This window comes from Pygocentrus nattereri, chromosome 6 (assembly GCF_015220715.1).
Source record: "Pygocentrus nattereri isolate fPygNat1 chromosome 6, fPygNat1.pri, whole genome shotgun sequence".
NCBI classification, from domain to species: Eukaryota; Metazoa; Chordata; class Actinopteri; order Characiformes; family Serrasalmidae; genus Pygocentrus; species Pygocentrus nattereri.
The window spans coordinates 2715201-2729518 of NC_051216.1; the positions used below are offsets into that span (position 1 = coordinate 2715201).

At 42.7% G+C, this 14318-nt stretch overlaps 1 protein-coding gene across 2 annotated transcripts in view; it reads left to right on the forward strand.

The window, feature by feature from the left end:
* Nucleotides 1–13604, forward strand: part of nup35 (nucleoporin 35) — a 14087-nt gene extending 483 nt beyond the window's left edge. Inside the window, exons 1-9 of one of the 2 annotated variants that reach the window (XM_017682017.2) lie at nucleotides 166–258; nucleotides 1458–1625; nucleotides 4060–4187; nucleotides 5679–5733; nucleotides 6349–6490; nucleotides 8170–8239; nucleotides 8334–8462; nucleotides 11067–11222; nucleotides 12354–13604. In XM_017682017.2, coding sequence (XP_017537506.1) covers nucleotides 1469–1625; nucleotides 4060–4187; nucleotides 5679–5733; nucleotides 6349–6490; nucleotides 8170–8239; nucleotides 8334–8462; nucleotides 11067–11222; nucleotides 12354–12431 — 915 coding nt within the window. In that variant the 5' untranslated portion in view covers nucleotides 166–258; nucleotides 1458–1468 and the 3' untranslated portion in view covers nucleotides 12432–13604. Of the gene's footprint in view, nucleotides 1–165; nucleotides 259–1457; nucleotides 1626–4059; nucleotides 4188–5678; nucleotides 5734–6348; nucleotides 6491–8169; nucleotides 8240–8333; nucleotides 8463–11066; nucleotides 11223–12353 lie in introns of those variants that run through there. The other variant, XM_017682015.2, reaches the window with a different exon arrangement.
* The last annotated feature ends 714 nt before the right edge of the window (nucleotides 13605–14318 follow it).

Here is a 14318-nt window from a genome sequence, read left to right on the forward strand (position 1 = left end):
CGTGATTGGCTGGTGCTGTCCGGTCGTCCGCTGTGATTGGCTGGCGGTGCGAGCTGCGTCCAATCGTATCGAACAACTGGCGAAATAAGGGCGGGAAAACAGCCGGGCTCGCGCATTAGTTAGCCGTGTAGCTAACCGTTCTGTCAGGGCGGTTCTAGAGCCTGAGGAGGTTCGCGCTTTGCACTAAACGCACCGAAAAGGCTCTCTTAGAACCATTTTCACTAGATAGGTCTTTGGAGAACCATACAACTGAGGATTGTGAGTGTGAGCCAGTTTTAAGAGCTTCCACGTCATGTAGGGCTTCTCGAAAAAAGCCCTCTAACTGGGTTAAAAAGGTTCTTCAGGGAACCAAGAGGCGGTTCTAGCTCAAGGAGCCCTTTTCAAACATAGTCTTAATTTTTAATCGAGCAGTGTGAGTTTAGCTGAGCTTCTGTCCTCAAATGACGCTGATTGATGAACAGGCTGTAGAAATAATATAACAACTATATTCAAAACTCTTAACTGGTTTCAAAAAGTTCTCATCTGTTCTTTAGGGAACCAAGAGGCGGTTCTAGCTCAAGGAGGCCTTTTCAAGCCTAATCTTTATTTTTAATTGAGTAGTATCACTATATTCAAAACTCTGTTGCTCACTTTTTAACCTTTTCAAATCCGTTCACCTCAGTCCGACTCTCTATCAGTTGCACTGGTTCCCTAGTTCTTCACACATCAAGTTAATGGTCCTGTCTGTGAGCTTCCAGGTCCTAATAATCTAGCACCCCTACCCCTTATTTAGCTGGCCCTTTTCTCCTCTGTACCCCGCTGGTACGCCGAGGCTCTCAGATATGGGCCTTTTGGTGGTCCGGCCTTTAAGCACTCCATGTTTGGTGGCAGATCTTCTAGTGTTATGGTCTCTAAATTATGGAACTGTCTTGTCTCTACATGCCACCCCATCCTCCTTCAACGTCCACCTGAAAGCCTTCCCGTTTGCTTAATACTTTTATCCTTCTTCTCTCTTTTAGTTTTATTGTTTGGTTGAGTTTCTTGTCCACTGCGTGAAGCGGTCATGGCGAAATGGCCTTGGGTGTGTGGAAGGCGTTATTGAAATCGTAATTTTTCTCAGAGTATTTTTAGCTTATTATATATGTAAATCTGTGTGAGGACATACAGTGTAAAGTTTTATTTTAGAAAAGTACTTTCAGCTCCTTATTCTACTTTTTTGGGGTTAACTCTATTCTGTTGTGTTGGTTCAGCTTGTTTCAAGTGTTTGTCTCTAGGTTTTGTAACGGGTTCCTTAGAGGTGTTTCACAACAGCGGGGTTGAATAACTTGCACCAGAAGTGAGCTTTGGTCTAGTAAGAATGACCGTCATGCCTCTTTCTGTTGGAAAGACTTGTTTTTTGAGGTATAAGAGATAAATTTGTGAAGACTCTTCCTCCAGTTTGGATCATAAGCACCAACTTTCTTTCTCTTTACTAACAGGTATTGAACCAATGGCACTGGGCTCCCCCACCTCCCCGAAGCCTGGCCCTGGGGCTCAGTTCCTGCCTGGGTTTCTGATGGGGGACCTGCCAGCCCCCACCACCCCCCAGCCCAGGACCATCAGCCTGACCGGAGGAGGTGCTGAGATGAGATCTCCTCTTTTGGCAGGTACAGGTCAAGACTCAAGATGGGCTTTACTGGAACCCCATTCATCCACAGTGATCAGTGAAGTAACAGTAATATTTCTGCAGGGCTTCAGGGCAGCATAAGGCAGGGTCAGTGTTTCCTGGACAAGAAGCATCAAAACATTTCAGGCAAAAATGCTGAAAAGTTGTACTTGTGGTATTTGGCCAAGATTAAAAAAAAGGCCAGAAACTGTGGCCAAAATAAAAAGCAAAGAATTAAATAGGACTTCAGTGAAGTGCCGAAAATGAGTACTTGGCAAATGATTTGGATAATAAAGAAATGGAGAAGTGGCGGTTAAGCATGCTCGGCCAGAACAGGCACGTTCAAACGGTTTGATCAGCACATCAACAGTGAAAATATCAGCCGTGTGAAGCTCTTGTTCCCCGTAGTGTTGTCCCTGTGAAGAGCAGACTCAAGATGTATGCTTTCTATTCATGTGGAGCATCAAAATGCCCTAGAACTTAAGGTCTGATAGCACCTGAAAACGGGACTCGATGCACGGTACAGACGCAGAACGAAAAGTCCCTGTGAGGACCGATGCCTTCTGTACACTCCGTTTATGGAAAGATGTAACGAAAATGTTCACAAACCTCAGAGAAAGAGCAACTAACAATAATTAATTGTAATAGATGATCAAACGTTCTCTGCTGTCGAGGGCGCTGGATAAACAGCACACTCCGTACACGCTGTGTTCACCTTAGTTTATGTGGTGTAAACTGTTTTTGGGTATTGTCAGCTCAGTTTTCTTCAACTGAAAGCAGATTATATAAATAATAGAAGTGTATTCTTTATGAAATAGTATTTTTCTTGTGTCAGTGCCACATTGGCTAGGTTTTTCACTATTTTGATGCATCACTAGTACAGAAATGGCTGGTGAAGTACGGTTTTAGCCCCTCTGTAGGTTTTTGTATTGTATTGAATTGAAAACCTTCCAAAAATCCTTTAGAGAACTATTTCTGATGAGCTGAGCGTGAAGAACCTTTTTGATGTTTAAAGAACCTCCACTGTAATGAAAGTTGTAGGAAGAGCCTTAAAATTGGTGTAGGGCCCTTTATATTATGTGAAGGCTTTGTGAAAGGTTCTTCACACTTGCATCATTTTTAAAAAATGGGGTTCTTTAAGGAACTAAAAGAAATCATTGAGGTACTTTTTTTAAAAAGTGCTGTCACTGAAATATTAAAGAAGTGTATGATTGACTGACAGTGAGGTGAAAATGCTGTGGGCGAAACATGGAGCATGGAGGACGACGCCGACTTGTCAGTCAAGCGAACCGAAACTAAATACCGGACGTTTGTGATATTCCGCCTGAATATTTTTTGAAGTCTCAAAAATAATATATGTTAATTAAATTAATTATTTTCAAAAGCTGAGCCGCATCAGAGGGATCAAAGAGCCGCATGCGGCTGTGGAGCCGCGGGTTGCCGACCCCTGGCCTCGTGATCTGACCATAGGATCTGACACTTCTCTTGATCTGACATGCGCAGGTTTCACTGTAACCAACACCAAGGCCGAGCCTACTAGCCATTAAGCCAGTCAGAAACAGGGGGGGCGGGACTTGCTTTGACCAAACAAATTTATGGATTCAGTAGGAAATCCCGGGAAATACATGTGCGAATTTTTTTCCACTGTCAATGCGAAACGTATAAACTCAGCCATGGAACACAACTATATTAAGCCTATATTAAGCCTATATTAAGGGGAAAATGGAACTGAATAGTAATTTTAGGGTTGTAGTATTATTTATGAGTTTGTTGCACTGTAACTGTTTCAAAATATTTAAAATAAATGCTGCATAGTTTGCTATTATATTTTTAAAAGAAATGAATGTGTCCTTGTTCATGTCATTTAGTCAATGGTTAGGCTACTAATCAATTCCTAGTTTACTTTGGAGTATTGGAGTATTGTTATTGCCACCTGCTGACCGTTCTTGGTATGGCTGTAGTATCTGTAGTCTCCGATGCTATAGAAGCAATAAGGTATGGATTCCTGAACAGGCCTGCTAGTCCCAGGTGTTCTGGTAATCTGCACAAGCTTCTGAAATATAGGCTTATACTGGGTTTGTTTATCTCATGTCTGAATGTTGTTCATGTATTTCAACAAAATTCAACACAATCTATCATTGAAGGGACGAATTCAAAAGCAAAAATTCTTTGACAGTAATGAAGATCAGGGTTATACATAGACGTATATCTGCGCCCAGGGGCCAACAAGTTATGTGTTAAGTCTGTCGCATACATAGCACCCCCACCCTGCTCACCTCCCGAGCAGAGAAAAAAAGGTCAGGCTCAGGAATTTTTCCCACTATCACCCCTGAAAATAGCCCTGAAAGTCTAAGACAGGGAGTAGATGTCGTGATATCAGATGTGTGTGAGGAGTTCTGTTTATGATGTGATCTAACTCTTTCTGGTTCCATCAGGTGGTTCTCCTCCTCAGCCTGTGGTTCCCACACCCAAGGACAAGAGCGGCGCTCCTCCAGTCAGGAGCATCTATGATGACCTGTCCAGTCCAGTGGTCGGAATGTCTCCTCTGGCATCACGAAAACAGGTAACATCTCACGCAGCATTAGTGCAGTTACTCCATCTCTGCACAAGAGGACATAATTTAGTGAAAGCAATTAAATCTGCACCGTGTAGGTTTTGGGGATTTGTAATCAACATGTGAAAGAACATTCTATAGTGTGGCTTGTGCTTCGGCCCCCATTCAAAGAGAACTCGGTCAAAACTTAGGCCCAATCCCGTTGCTTATGTTTACCCTTACTCCTTGTTTTCGAGTGTCACTCTAACCCCTTGTTCCTGAGCTACAGGGCAGTGGTTGAGATCTTCCCTCTGAAATGAGACCCTCTAATAAAAGAGCATCTCTTCATTAACAGCTACTAGCGCCGCTCTGTAGGCGACCCTGCCCGTCTGCAGGGACAGCAGAGGAGGGGAGAGTTCAGCTCCTCACTGCTGGGCTTTAGTCACATTTAGGGATCATACGCCTTCAAAGAGGGGGGCAGTTATTTATTATCACCCCCCCTAATTATTCAGTGATATGAAGCTGAAGTCAGAGATTCTCCAGATTCTTGTTAGAATTTCCCTGTTCCACCTTAAATGGAGCAGCAGTTACATTCTAGAGATTCAGGCGTGAGAACTGCCGGACTATTTAAGGTGGAACGGGAAAGTTACCTAGATAGCTACAGAGACATCAGCATAGTACAAGTGATTGTGTTATAACGAAAAAGACCAAAATACATCGAAACCACATTAAACTAAGATGATATGATGGTTATTTTATTTTTCGGAAAGAGAAAATTCTCGTCACGTCTTCCGGGGATGAGTGAATTATCAAATGTTGTCATAGCTTCATTGGTATAATGTTGGTTTTACCTAAACATTGAGCTGGATCTCCTCTCTGGGTCAATTTTAACACTAAACATATTACATGGTACAGGTTTCTCCCTTTTCACAAGTATAGCTGATCAACTAGGACATGTTTTGGTGTCGGAAAGATTCAGGCTTCAGTTGCTGCTGCTACTGGTTTTGGCTTTGCAGACTTTTCATCTACACGATCACGTCTATTAGAGACCCTGAACCCCTTCACACTGAGATGAGTGAGATGATTTGGACATGCAGTTAGCATCGTACTAATTGTGGGTGTAAACTTCTGTTACTTGTGAGATACGTTAGCCCCGTTGCTCCAGTGCTAAAACTAAAGAAGCAAACTTTTTAAGACGGTTTTCTCTGCTATTGGTTTCATTTTAATGTAAAACTTATTAATATTACTAGTATAATAACTCTGTAGGTAGTCTGACCAGAGGAGGACGGGTCCCCCTGGTGAGCCTGGTTCCTCCCAAGGTTTCTTCCTCAGCTCTGAGGGAGGTTCTCCTTGCCACTGGTGCCCCTGGCTTGCTCACCTGGGGGTTTTACATTCATGTTAAGACTCTGTCTTTTCTGTGACGCTGTGATGCTTTGTGACAACATCAGTTGTAAAAAGCGCTAAAAATAAATTTGATTTGATCTTAATTTGTGTTTTAAAACGTAATTTATTTTTTTCCAGCCTTTTTCAGTGCTGCAGACTCCGCTGGCTGGTGTGACAGGAACCCCAGGCACAGGTGAGGATTTACCTCATAGCTTTTAGTGTTAGAAAGGCTGTGAGGCTGGCTTTACGTGGCAGAGCTCACAACCGATTTCCGTGCATGTTTACAGTTAAAACGGACTGTTCAAAAGCAGAGTTACACACGTTAGTGCGTCGGCAGTCATCATCCTTTGGGAGGAAGAGATTTTTGAATTTGGTATAGTAAGCTACACAACAATATTTGCACATGACTTGTATTAGCATATTTTTTTAACTTAATTAACTGGCGGCAGTCGTGGGCTGGAGGTTAGGGAATCAGCCCTGTGACCGGAAGTTCGCTGGTTTGATCCCCTGAGACGACAGTATGTGACTGAGGTGTCCTTGAGCAAGACACTGCCCACTGTTCTGGGCAAGTGTGCTCACTGCCACCTAGTGTGTGCGCTCAGCAGTGTGTGTGTGTGGTGTTTCACTGCACGGACGGGTTAAATGCAGAGGTGAAATTTCCCCGTTTCTTAGTGGGACTAATAAGGGTCTCTTAATCTCTTAACTCCTAAATGCTCTTGAGTTTTCATGTCTGATCACTGTTAAGCTGGCTGGTTATACACACACAAAGTTTGATTGAAATATGAAGTGTGCTTGTCTCCTGTTGCAGCTGCCACTCTGTTCAGCCCTGCGGGTTTGGGTCAGCAGAGGAAGAGCACCCTCTCACCTGCACAGGTAGATCCTTTCTTCACTCAGGGAGACGCTCTGTCCTCAGAAGATCAGCTTGACGAGACCTGGGTCACAGTGTTTGGGTAAGAGTGTGTTTTGTGGCTACAGCACTGAAACTAACCAGTTTCCCACTGATTTAAAATAAGTTTTTGTTTTAGTGACTTGTTTACCAGTGATTGTACTCTATTACGTAGTTTTTTGTATGTAAGAAATGTGAGGGTGTGTGTCAGTTTATTTAATAATAACAAGGCTGTTTTATTTGCAGCCTTTATGGCTTATTTAACTGCAAGTGACATTTTTCTGCGGAACTATATATTGTCACACAAATATAATAAATATTTAAAAAACGGATGGTCTGACCTGCTGCCAGCCTCAGGTGTAACCTGGAATATTCGTTGTTTGCATTTACATTTACAGCATTTGGCTGACTCTCTTATCCAGAGCGACTTACAATTTGATTATTGTTACACAGGGAGGCGAAGGTGATGTTAGGAGTCTTGCCCAAGGACCCTTATTGGTGTAGTGTAGGGTGTTTGCCCAGGTGGGGATTGAACCCCAGTCTACAGCGTAGAAGGCAGAGATGTTACCCACTACACCAACCAAAAACCTTTTTTTTTAAAAAAAAAAATTCTGTTAAGATCGATTTTTCTATTCTTTGGTCCAGTAGTTCTCTCTGAAGCCTACCAGACATTTTTAAATGCTTTTAAACGCTCTGCGCTTCCCTAGTGTTTGTTGTAGTTGTTGTCCATCAGGTAGTTTGTACACAGTAGAATGAATCTAGAAGCCTGTAAACAAAAGGTTTAAAGCACTATGATGGATTTGGCCTGAATCTCTTTCTAGAACTAAATTATGTTAAACCAGTTTTGGAATCTGTGCCTGGAGCTGCCAAAATCCTGCTGGTGTGGGTTCATGCATGGGTTTTTCTTTTAATGACACAGGGCGTAGCTACTTAAGTGTTATAGTGCCCTCTTGTTGGGAGTCTGAATTGTTATAGAGAAAATATAAGTATATACGTTTGCTGTGCAGTGAAAACCACGTATCTCAAATTTTACATCATTTTAACACACCAGCTGTCCTGTAGGTTGTGTGAAAATTTCATGATAATTGGACCAATAGAAATGCTCCGAAATCACTTAGAATAAAATCTCTTTGCATGAATTTACATTAAGTAACTAAGTTTTAAACTAAGTGTTTTTACCCTCTCCTGTGAAGTTACCATTTTGGAGATACCTGTTTTTCCATGTACAGCAGCGATAAATTACACAATTTACATAGGTGATGTTTAAAGCTCTATTATTTTGTTTTATTGAAATTAAGGTTAAGAGACCCTGATTAGTCCCACAACAGGGAAATTTCACCTCCTCATTTAACCCATCCATGTAGTGAAACACCACATACACTCTAGTGAACACACACACACTAGGGGGCAGTGAGCACACTTACCTGGAGCGGTGGGCAGCCCTATCCGCAGCGCCCGGGGAGCAGTTGGGGGTCAGGTGTCTTGCTCAAGGGCACCTCAGTCATGTGCTGTCGGCTCTGGGGATCGAACCGGCAACCTTCTTGTCACAGGGCTGGTTCCCTGACCTCCAGCCCATGACTGCCCTAACCTCCAGCCCATTAAAAGCCTAATGGGGATTAAAGCATTTTAGAGGAATTGTGTAGGTTTTATTGCATTGCTGTAGCATCTTAACTATAACACTTGTAGCTGTCCCAGCACCGGCGCTACCTGCTCACACAGTAACGTTCTGCTCATCTCCTGCAGGTTCCCTCCAGCATCAGCCTCCTACATCCTCCTGCAGTTTGCACAGTACGGAAACATTCTCAAGCATGTAGTAAGTGTTCCTCTCTGATAAGTAATCAGGCGTCTGTTACCGATGTTGTTTTAACCCTCTGTTCTGAACTAACGGTGTCGTTTTTAATTGACAGATGTCTAACGCAGGAAACTGGATGCACATTCAGTATCAGTCTAAACTGCAGGCGAGGAAGGCCCTCAGTAAAGATGGGAAAATCTTTGGAGAGGCTATTATGATTGGTGTTAAACCTTGTATTGATAAGGTAAGACGCGTTTATTCAGCATGTCGTTAATTATTTTAGTGATTGTTTGGCTTCAAGGGCCCGGATGTTGCCCAAAGTTTGTTTCTCTGGATCTTTGAAACAAACAATGGGAGTTTAACAGGCAAAAGCACTGATGAACTTCAGACTGCGTTCAGCTATGCCAACATACTGTAGTCCATGTTTATACGTTACCCTGTATGACGTGTCGTTGTAAGCCAAATGTCACCACACTAACTGGTGTGTTATAAGCTTGCTTATTAGCTTCATTAGTATTGCATTTATGTCGTCAAATTTCAGATAAAATACTAAACGCTAAGGCCAAAATATCAGAAATACAGTATGTTGTGACTAGAAATAATGAGGGTTAAATTAAGCTTCTTTTCCAGTCATTTTTAATCATTTATTTTACTCATTAACCAAATAAAAATATTACTCATTTTGCCAGTTTATGCTTTGCTTTTCTGTTTCCTGATTTTGCAGGTGTGTTTTTAGAAAACCAGACACTCCAGATCAGCTGACCAGTAGAAAGTGCAGGTGCAGGTTTCAGAAGCAAACAGTCAGCAAATACAAAAAAAGGTGAAAACTGGCAAAAATGAGTAATAAATTTATATCAGCAGGACACATGAATAGCAGTCTTTCTGAAAAATTTTGTTTGGTTTCTCTCTCATTATTATCTCTTTAGAAAATGAGAATAAGTGGCAGGAGCAGAGGGAAGATAACAAACAAAAGCTGAACTTAGATTTAGGGAAATTTATCTTGGCTAACAGGCAAAAGGAAAGCTGGTATAATTTCTAACCCGACTTCCTTACTAATGCTAACCAGGAGAAAATGAAGACACACACAAATAACCCTCCTCCCCCAATAAGAGAGATTATATATGGAGTTGTCTCAGAGCAGCCACATCAGCTCAGTGTTGATAGTAAACTTCACTGAAGATGTTCTATGAACACAACATAGGCTTTAGTAGTCTTTTGTTATAGTCTTTATTAAAACCTCAGCAATAAAGCACAAACAAGCCATACACCAACATTCAAGCTCTTACACAGACGCGGCACTATAGCAGGAGTTCTTTCAGTGACTGTTCAGGGAACTCAACGGAAGCCGTGCCAGAGGCTTAGTGCGTCTCTCCTGTCAGTTCTGTAAGAAATACAGGAGAAGACACTACACAAAACAATACATTCTGACCCGCAGGGTCCTAACAGCATGTTTTGGACATTTTGATATTGCGTATTTTGTTTGATTTTCTTTTTTTTTTTTTTTTTTTTTTTTTATCTGAAATTTGGTGGAAATGGGTTGATTGTATACATTTGATTTAATGATTTAAACTTTACATTATATTGCCATAAGTATTGTCACCCATCAGATCATTGAATTCAGGTGTTCCAGTCTCTTCCATGGCCACAGGTGTATAAAGCCGAGCCCCTCGGCCTGCAGACTGCTTCTACAGACATTAGTGAAAGAATGGGTCGCTCTCAGGAGCTCAGTGAATTCCAGCGTGGTACCGTGATCGGACGCCACCTGTGCAGCAAGTCCAGTCGTGAAAATTTCCTCACTACTAAATATTCCACAGTCCACTGTCAGTGGGATTATAACAAAGTGGAAGCGATTGGGAACGACAGCAACTCAGCCACAAAGTGGTCGGCCACGTAAAATGACAGAGCGGTCAGCGGATGCTGAGGGGCATAGAGCACAGGGGTCACCAACTTTCTGCAGAGTCAATCACTACAGACCTCCAAACTTCATGTGGCCTTCAGATCAGCTCAAGAACAGCGTAGAGAGCTTCATGGAATGGGTTTCCATGGCCGAGCAGCTGCATCCAAGCCTTACATCACCAAGCGCAGTGCAAAGCGTGGAATGCAGTGGAGTAAAGCGCCGCCACTGGACTCTAGAGCAGTGGAGACGTGTTCTCTGCAGTGACCAATCACGCTTCTCCGTCTGGAAATCCGATGGACGAGCCTGGGTTTGGCGGTTGCCAGGTGCCGAGTGTAAAGTTTGGTGGAGGGGGGATCATGGTGTGGGGCTGTTTTTCAGGAGTTGGGCTCGGCCCCTTAGTTCCAGTGAAAGGAACTCTTAAAGCTTCAGCACCAAGAGATTCTGGACAATTTCATGCTCCCAACTTTGTGGGAACAGTTTGGGGACGGCCCCTTCCTGTTCCAACATGACTGCGCACCAGTGCTCAAAGCAGGTCCATAAAGACACGGATGAGCCAGTTTGGTGTGGAAGAACTTGACTGGCCTGCACAGAGTCCTGACCTCAACCCCATAGAACCCCTTTGGGATGAATTAGAGTGGAGACTGTGAGCCAGGCCTTCTCGTCCAACATCAGTGTCTGACCTCACAATGTGCTTCTGGAAGAACGGTCAGAAATTCCCATAAACACTCCTAACCCTTGTGGAAAGCCTTCCCAGAAGAGCTGAAGCTGTTATAGCTGCAAAGAGTGGGCCGACATCATATTAAACCCTGTGGATTAAGAACGGGACGTCACTCAAGTTCATAAGTGTGAAGCCAGACGACCGAATACTTTTGTCAGTTTGGTGTATTTTGAACATAAATCAGTCATTTTAATCTAGTCTGGCTGTTTTCTCTGTGGTGTTTTATTGTTCAGAGTGTCATGGAGGGCTCAGAGAAATGCAGCAGCAGCAGTGGGGTCTTCACTCCTCCGGTCAGGGCTAACAACACCCCTGTTCAGTCTGTGTCCACTCCTCGGTCAGCCATGAGGCCACTCAGTGCTGCTTACAAAGCTTCCAGCAGCGAATACCAGGTACATCACCACACACGTTCTAAAGAGCTGTGAAGCAGCCAGTCATGTTAACAACACACAGATTCTTGTAGCTCACGGAGACGGGAGCGTTTAGTCCGACGGCCACAGCTGCCCAGCAGAACGTCAACGATAACCACGCTGTGGTTTCATTCCTGCTCTGTGTTTAAATGGTGAATAGATTGCGTTTGGTGAAGTCACTCACAGTGAGTCTGATTTCAGCAAAGAATGTGTTTGTGTCAGATATTGAAGGTCAGTTTGCCTTGATGGGGGCAGGAGTGGGCCAAACATTCTGGCTGCAGGCGGGACAAATGATTGATTTTCTGCTGGGGCAACTACTGAATCAGCAGTCCTGCACAGACCTCTAGTGTGAGCTTTGGGTTTAAAAAAAAAAAAAAAAAAAAAAAAAAAAAAAAAAAACCTTATAAGTGACCAAAACACACATGTTGTCTGCTGTTTGAGTTTAAAGAAATCAAAACAGGCCTAAAGTCTTGATTGGTCCATCACTAGTTAATATAGTAAACAAAGATCTAAATGAATGTTTACTTTATCTGCTAGCCACTACTACCTTATCTCACGTTGAAAGCTGCCCGGGGAGCAATTGTGGGTTAGGTGCCTTGCTCAAGGGCACTTCAGTCATGGACTATCAGCCGAGGGGGTCGAACCGCTGACCTGCTGTTCACAGGGCTGGTTCCCTAACCTCCAGCCCACGACTGCCCTGTTGAAGGATAAATACAAGTATCAGCACAGAGCTGCTTCAGGATAAACTAAACGTTTACAGGGATTTTTTGAAAACCATGTGGATGTCGAAAGATGTCAAATGGCTGTGAAGATGAGAGTTAAATCTCTCCACCTTGCTCATTTTGATGTAGCTCCTAATCACGGTAGTCTGCTATCTAAAATGGCTTTGCTTAACTTTAGTGGATTGAAACTTTTTCTGCCGAAACTTCATATCATTTGTGAAGTGTTTGAATGGAAACTGCTGGAGAAAATCAAACAATACCTGGTTAAATGTCCAGAGTCTCCCAACATTACATGTAATTTCTGTCTATTTTGCTGCAATATTGATTTAATTAGATTAGTATTTTTGTTATTATGCTGTGCTGTCAGCTTTACCAGTTCTCTGTTTTGTAGGTGGTGTCAGACAGAGATACTCCAAGAAAAGATGACAGTTTTGTGTCCAAAGCGATGGAGTACATGTTCGGCTGGTGATGTCCTGCTGTGAACAGTCTCTGAAGCCCACATGCTGCTGTGAACCAGACGTTAACCAGGTATTCCTGAGCACTTTAATGATGGAGCCTGCTGAAATGAGTGGATTGGGCTGCGCACTACAGTAGACTTTCATATGGACTGCATTTCTCTGGAGTGTATCGTTTGAATTGATCTTGTCAGAACGGTCTCAATACCAAAACTCTACAGTGGAATATTCATATCAATGACTAGAAAGTTGTGTGGGAGTGTGGCAGATCTGTGAGTTTGAGAATCGTTTTCCTTCAAGAAAATGAATATTTAACAACAATTGTGTGGGTTTAACTGTGCTGGTGGTCAATGAGTGGAAATCTCTGCCTTCCTAATATTACAGCCTTATAGGAATATTCCAGCTTTTTTTCACCTGATCTCTGTCTGCTGTACTCATCAGTCGATCAGCACAGACAGTTTCTACAGGTTTTCTACAGAACAGAACCTGTTTACTCAATCACTAGTAATATAAGCCAGTGAAAAGTTCTGTGAACGTTCAAACAAAGTTTTATCGAAATTCACAACAATAGAGCAACAGTGGTGGTGGTGGTGGGGGGCAGTTATTCTGGCGACTTTAACTTTCCCTAAGGTTTTCTGGGATCAGTGGCAATCAGGTAGAGCCTTTGAACTCACACCGCTTCACTGCTAATCAAAAGTTCTTCCCTCTGGAAAAGTAGTCCCATCCCTTAAACGAATAAAATAAACAGATTTACAGCTTAATTTACAAACGCATTTAACTGAAGAGCTGAAGTAATAGTAAAATGTAACTCTGCAGCGGCCCATTGTCTTTCAAATCAGCAGATTTTAAAACAGTGAAGTTTAAAAACGCTGGATTTTTCCTTTAAACTCAGCCGTCGTTCGAGGTGCTTAAGGTCTCTAATAGAAATATATTAGAGCATTCTGCTTTGCACTTGGCTGTTTGATACTGATGGTTTTAATAAGACAATAAGCCAACTTTTTAAAAACGTCTGCTCAAAAATGCATCTGCATTCTGAAACACTTTATTTTAAAGTAATCGTCCTGTTTGGTGAAACTGGTCAAACCTCTAGTGGCCTCCTTCATTTCTTTCTCCTTTTCACATTTTGTATCTGCTCTCTTCTGTATTTCTTATGAAATTGTGTAAATAAATATTTCTTTGTCTAACAATTCAGTACGTTTGATTCATTGATCTGCATGTTAAAGACGCTTTTAGATAATATGGAGCTATTCAGCAGTGAAGAGGGGTGAAAAGTTCAGACGGGGCACGTGGATCAGATCTTCACGACTGGGTATTTTAACCCTTCTCGGTTTTTAAATTCTTGGATGTTGGAATGCAGCTTGGGCAGGGTAAAAGGACGTCAAAGCAAGTTTATGAAGGACTTCAAGAATGCTGATTAAGAAGCTCTCGGACTGTTTACACCTCGCATTATTTATTCCATGTCTGGATTCGGTTTACTCTAAAATGTGTCCTCAGTTTGACCAGGTGAGAGCACGTTCTACTTTTCCCCATGTGTGAAACACATCAGGGCAATATTTTCATTAAAACGTTTATTTCCCCCTGTTGTGATAGGAATCGAGCTTGGCTTGAGCACCTTCGTCATCCCGCAGTGAGAGGAGGATCTTGTTTTGTGAGTGCAGCCTTGTGCACCTTCTGTCTTGCATGTCCTTGTTTATCCCCCCTCACCCGGTCAGCGGTTAGTAGATACATTTCCGATAACGTGACTGTGTATGGATGGTGACTGCGCGTTCCGTTTGAACTTGTTAAATGTGGTGAAGATCCATCACTGACCCTCATACTGTGTTGTTTTCACACACAGCTTGTTTTAAAACAACCGAACTGAGTTCTGTTCGTGAACCTGGAAGGGAACCAACTGCAGATGA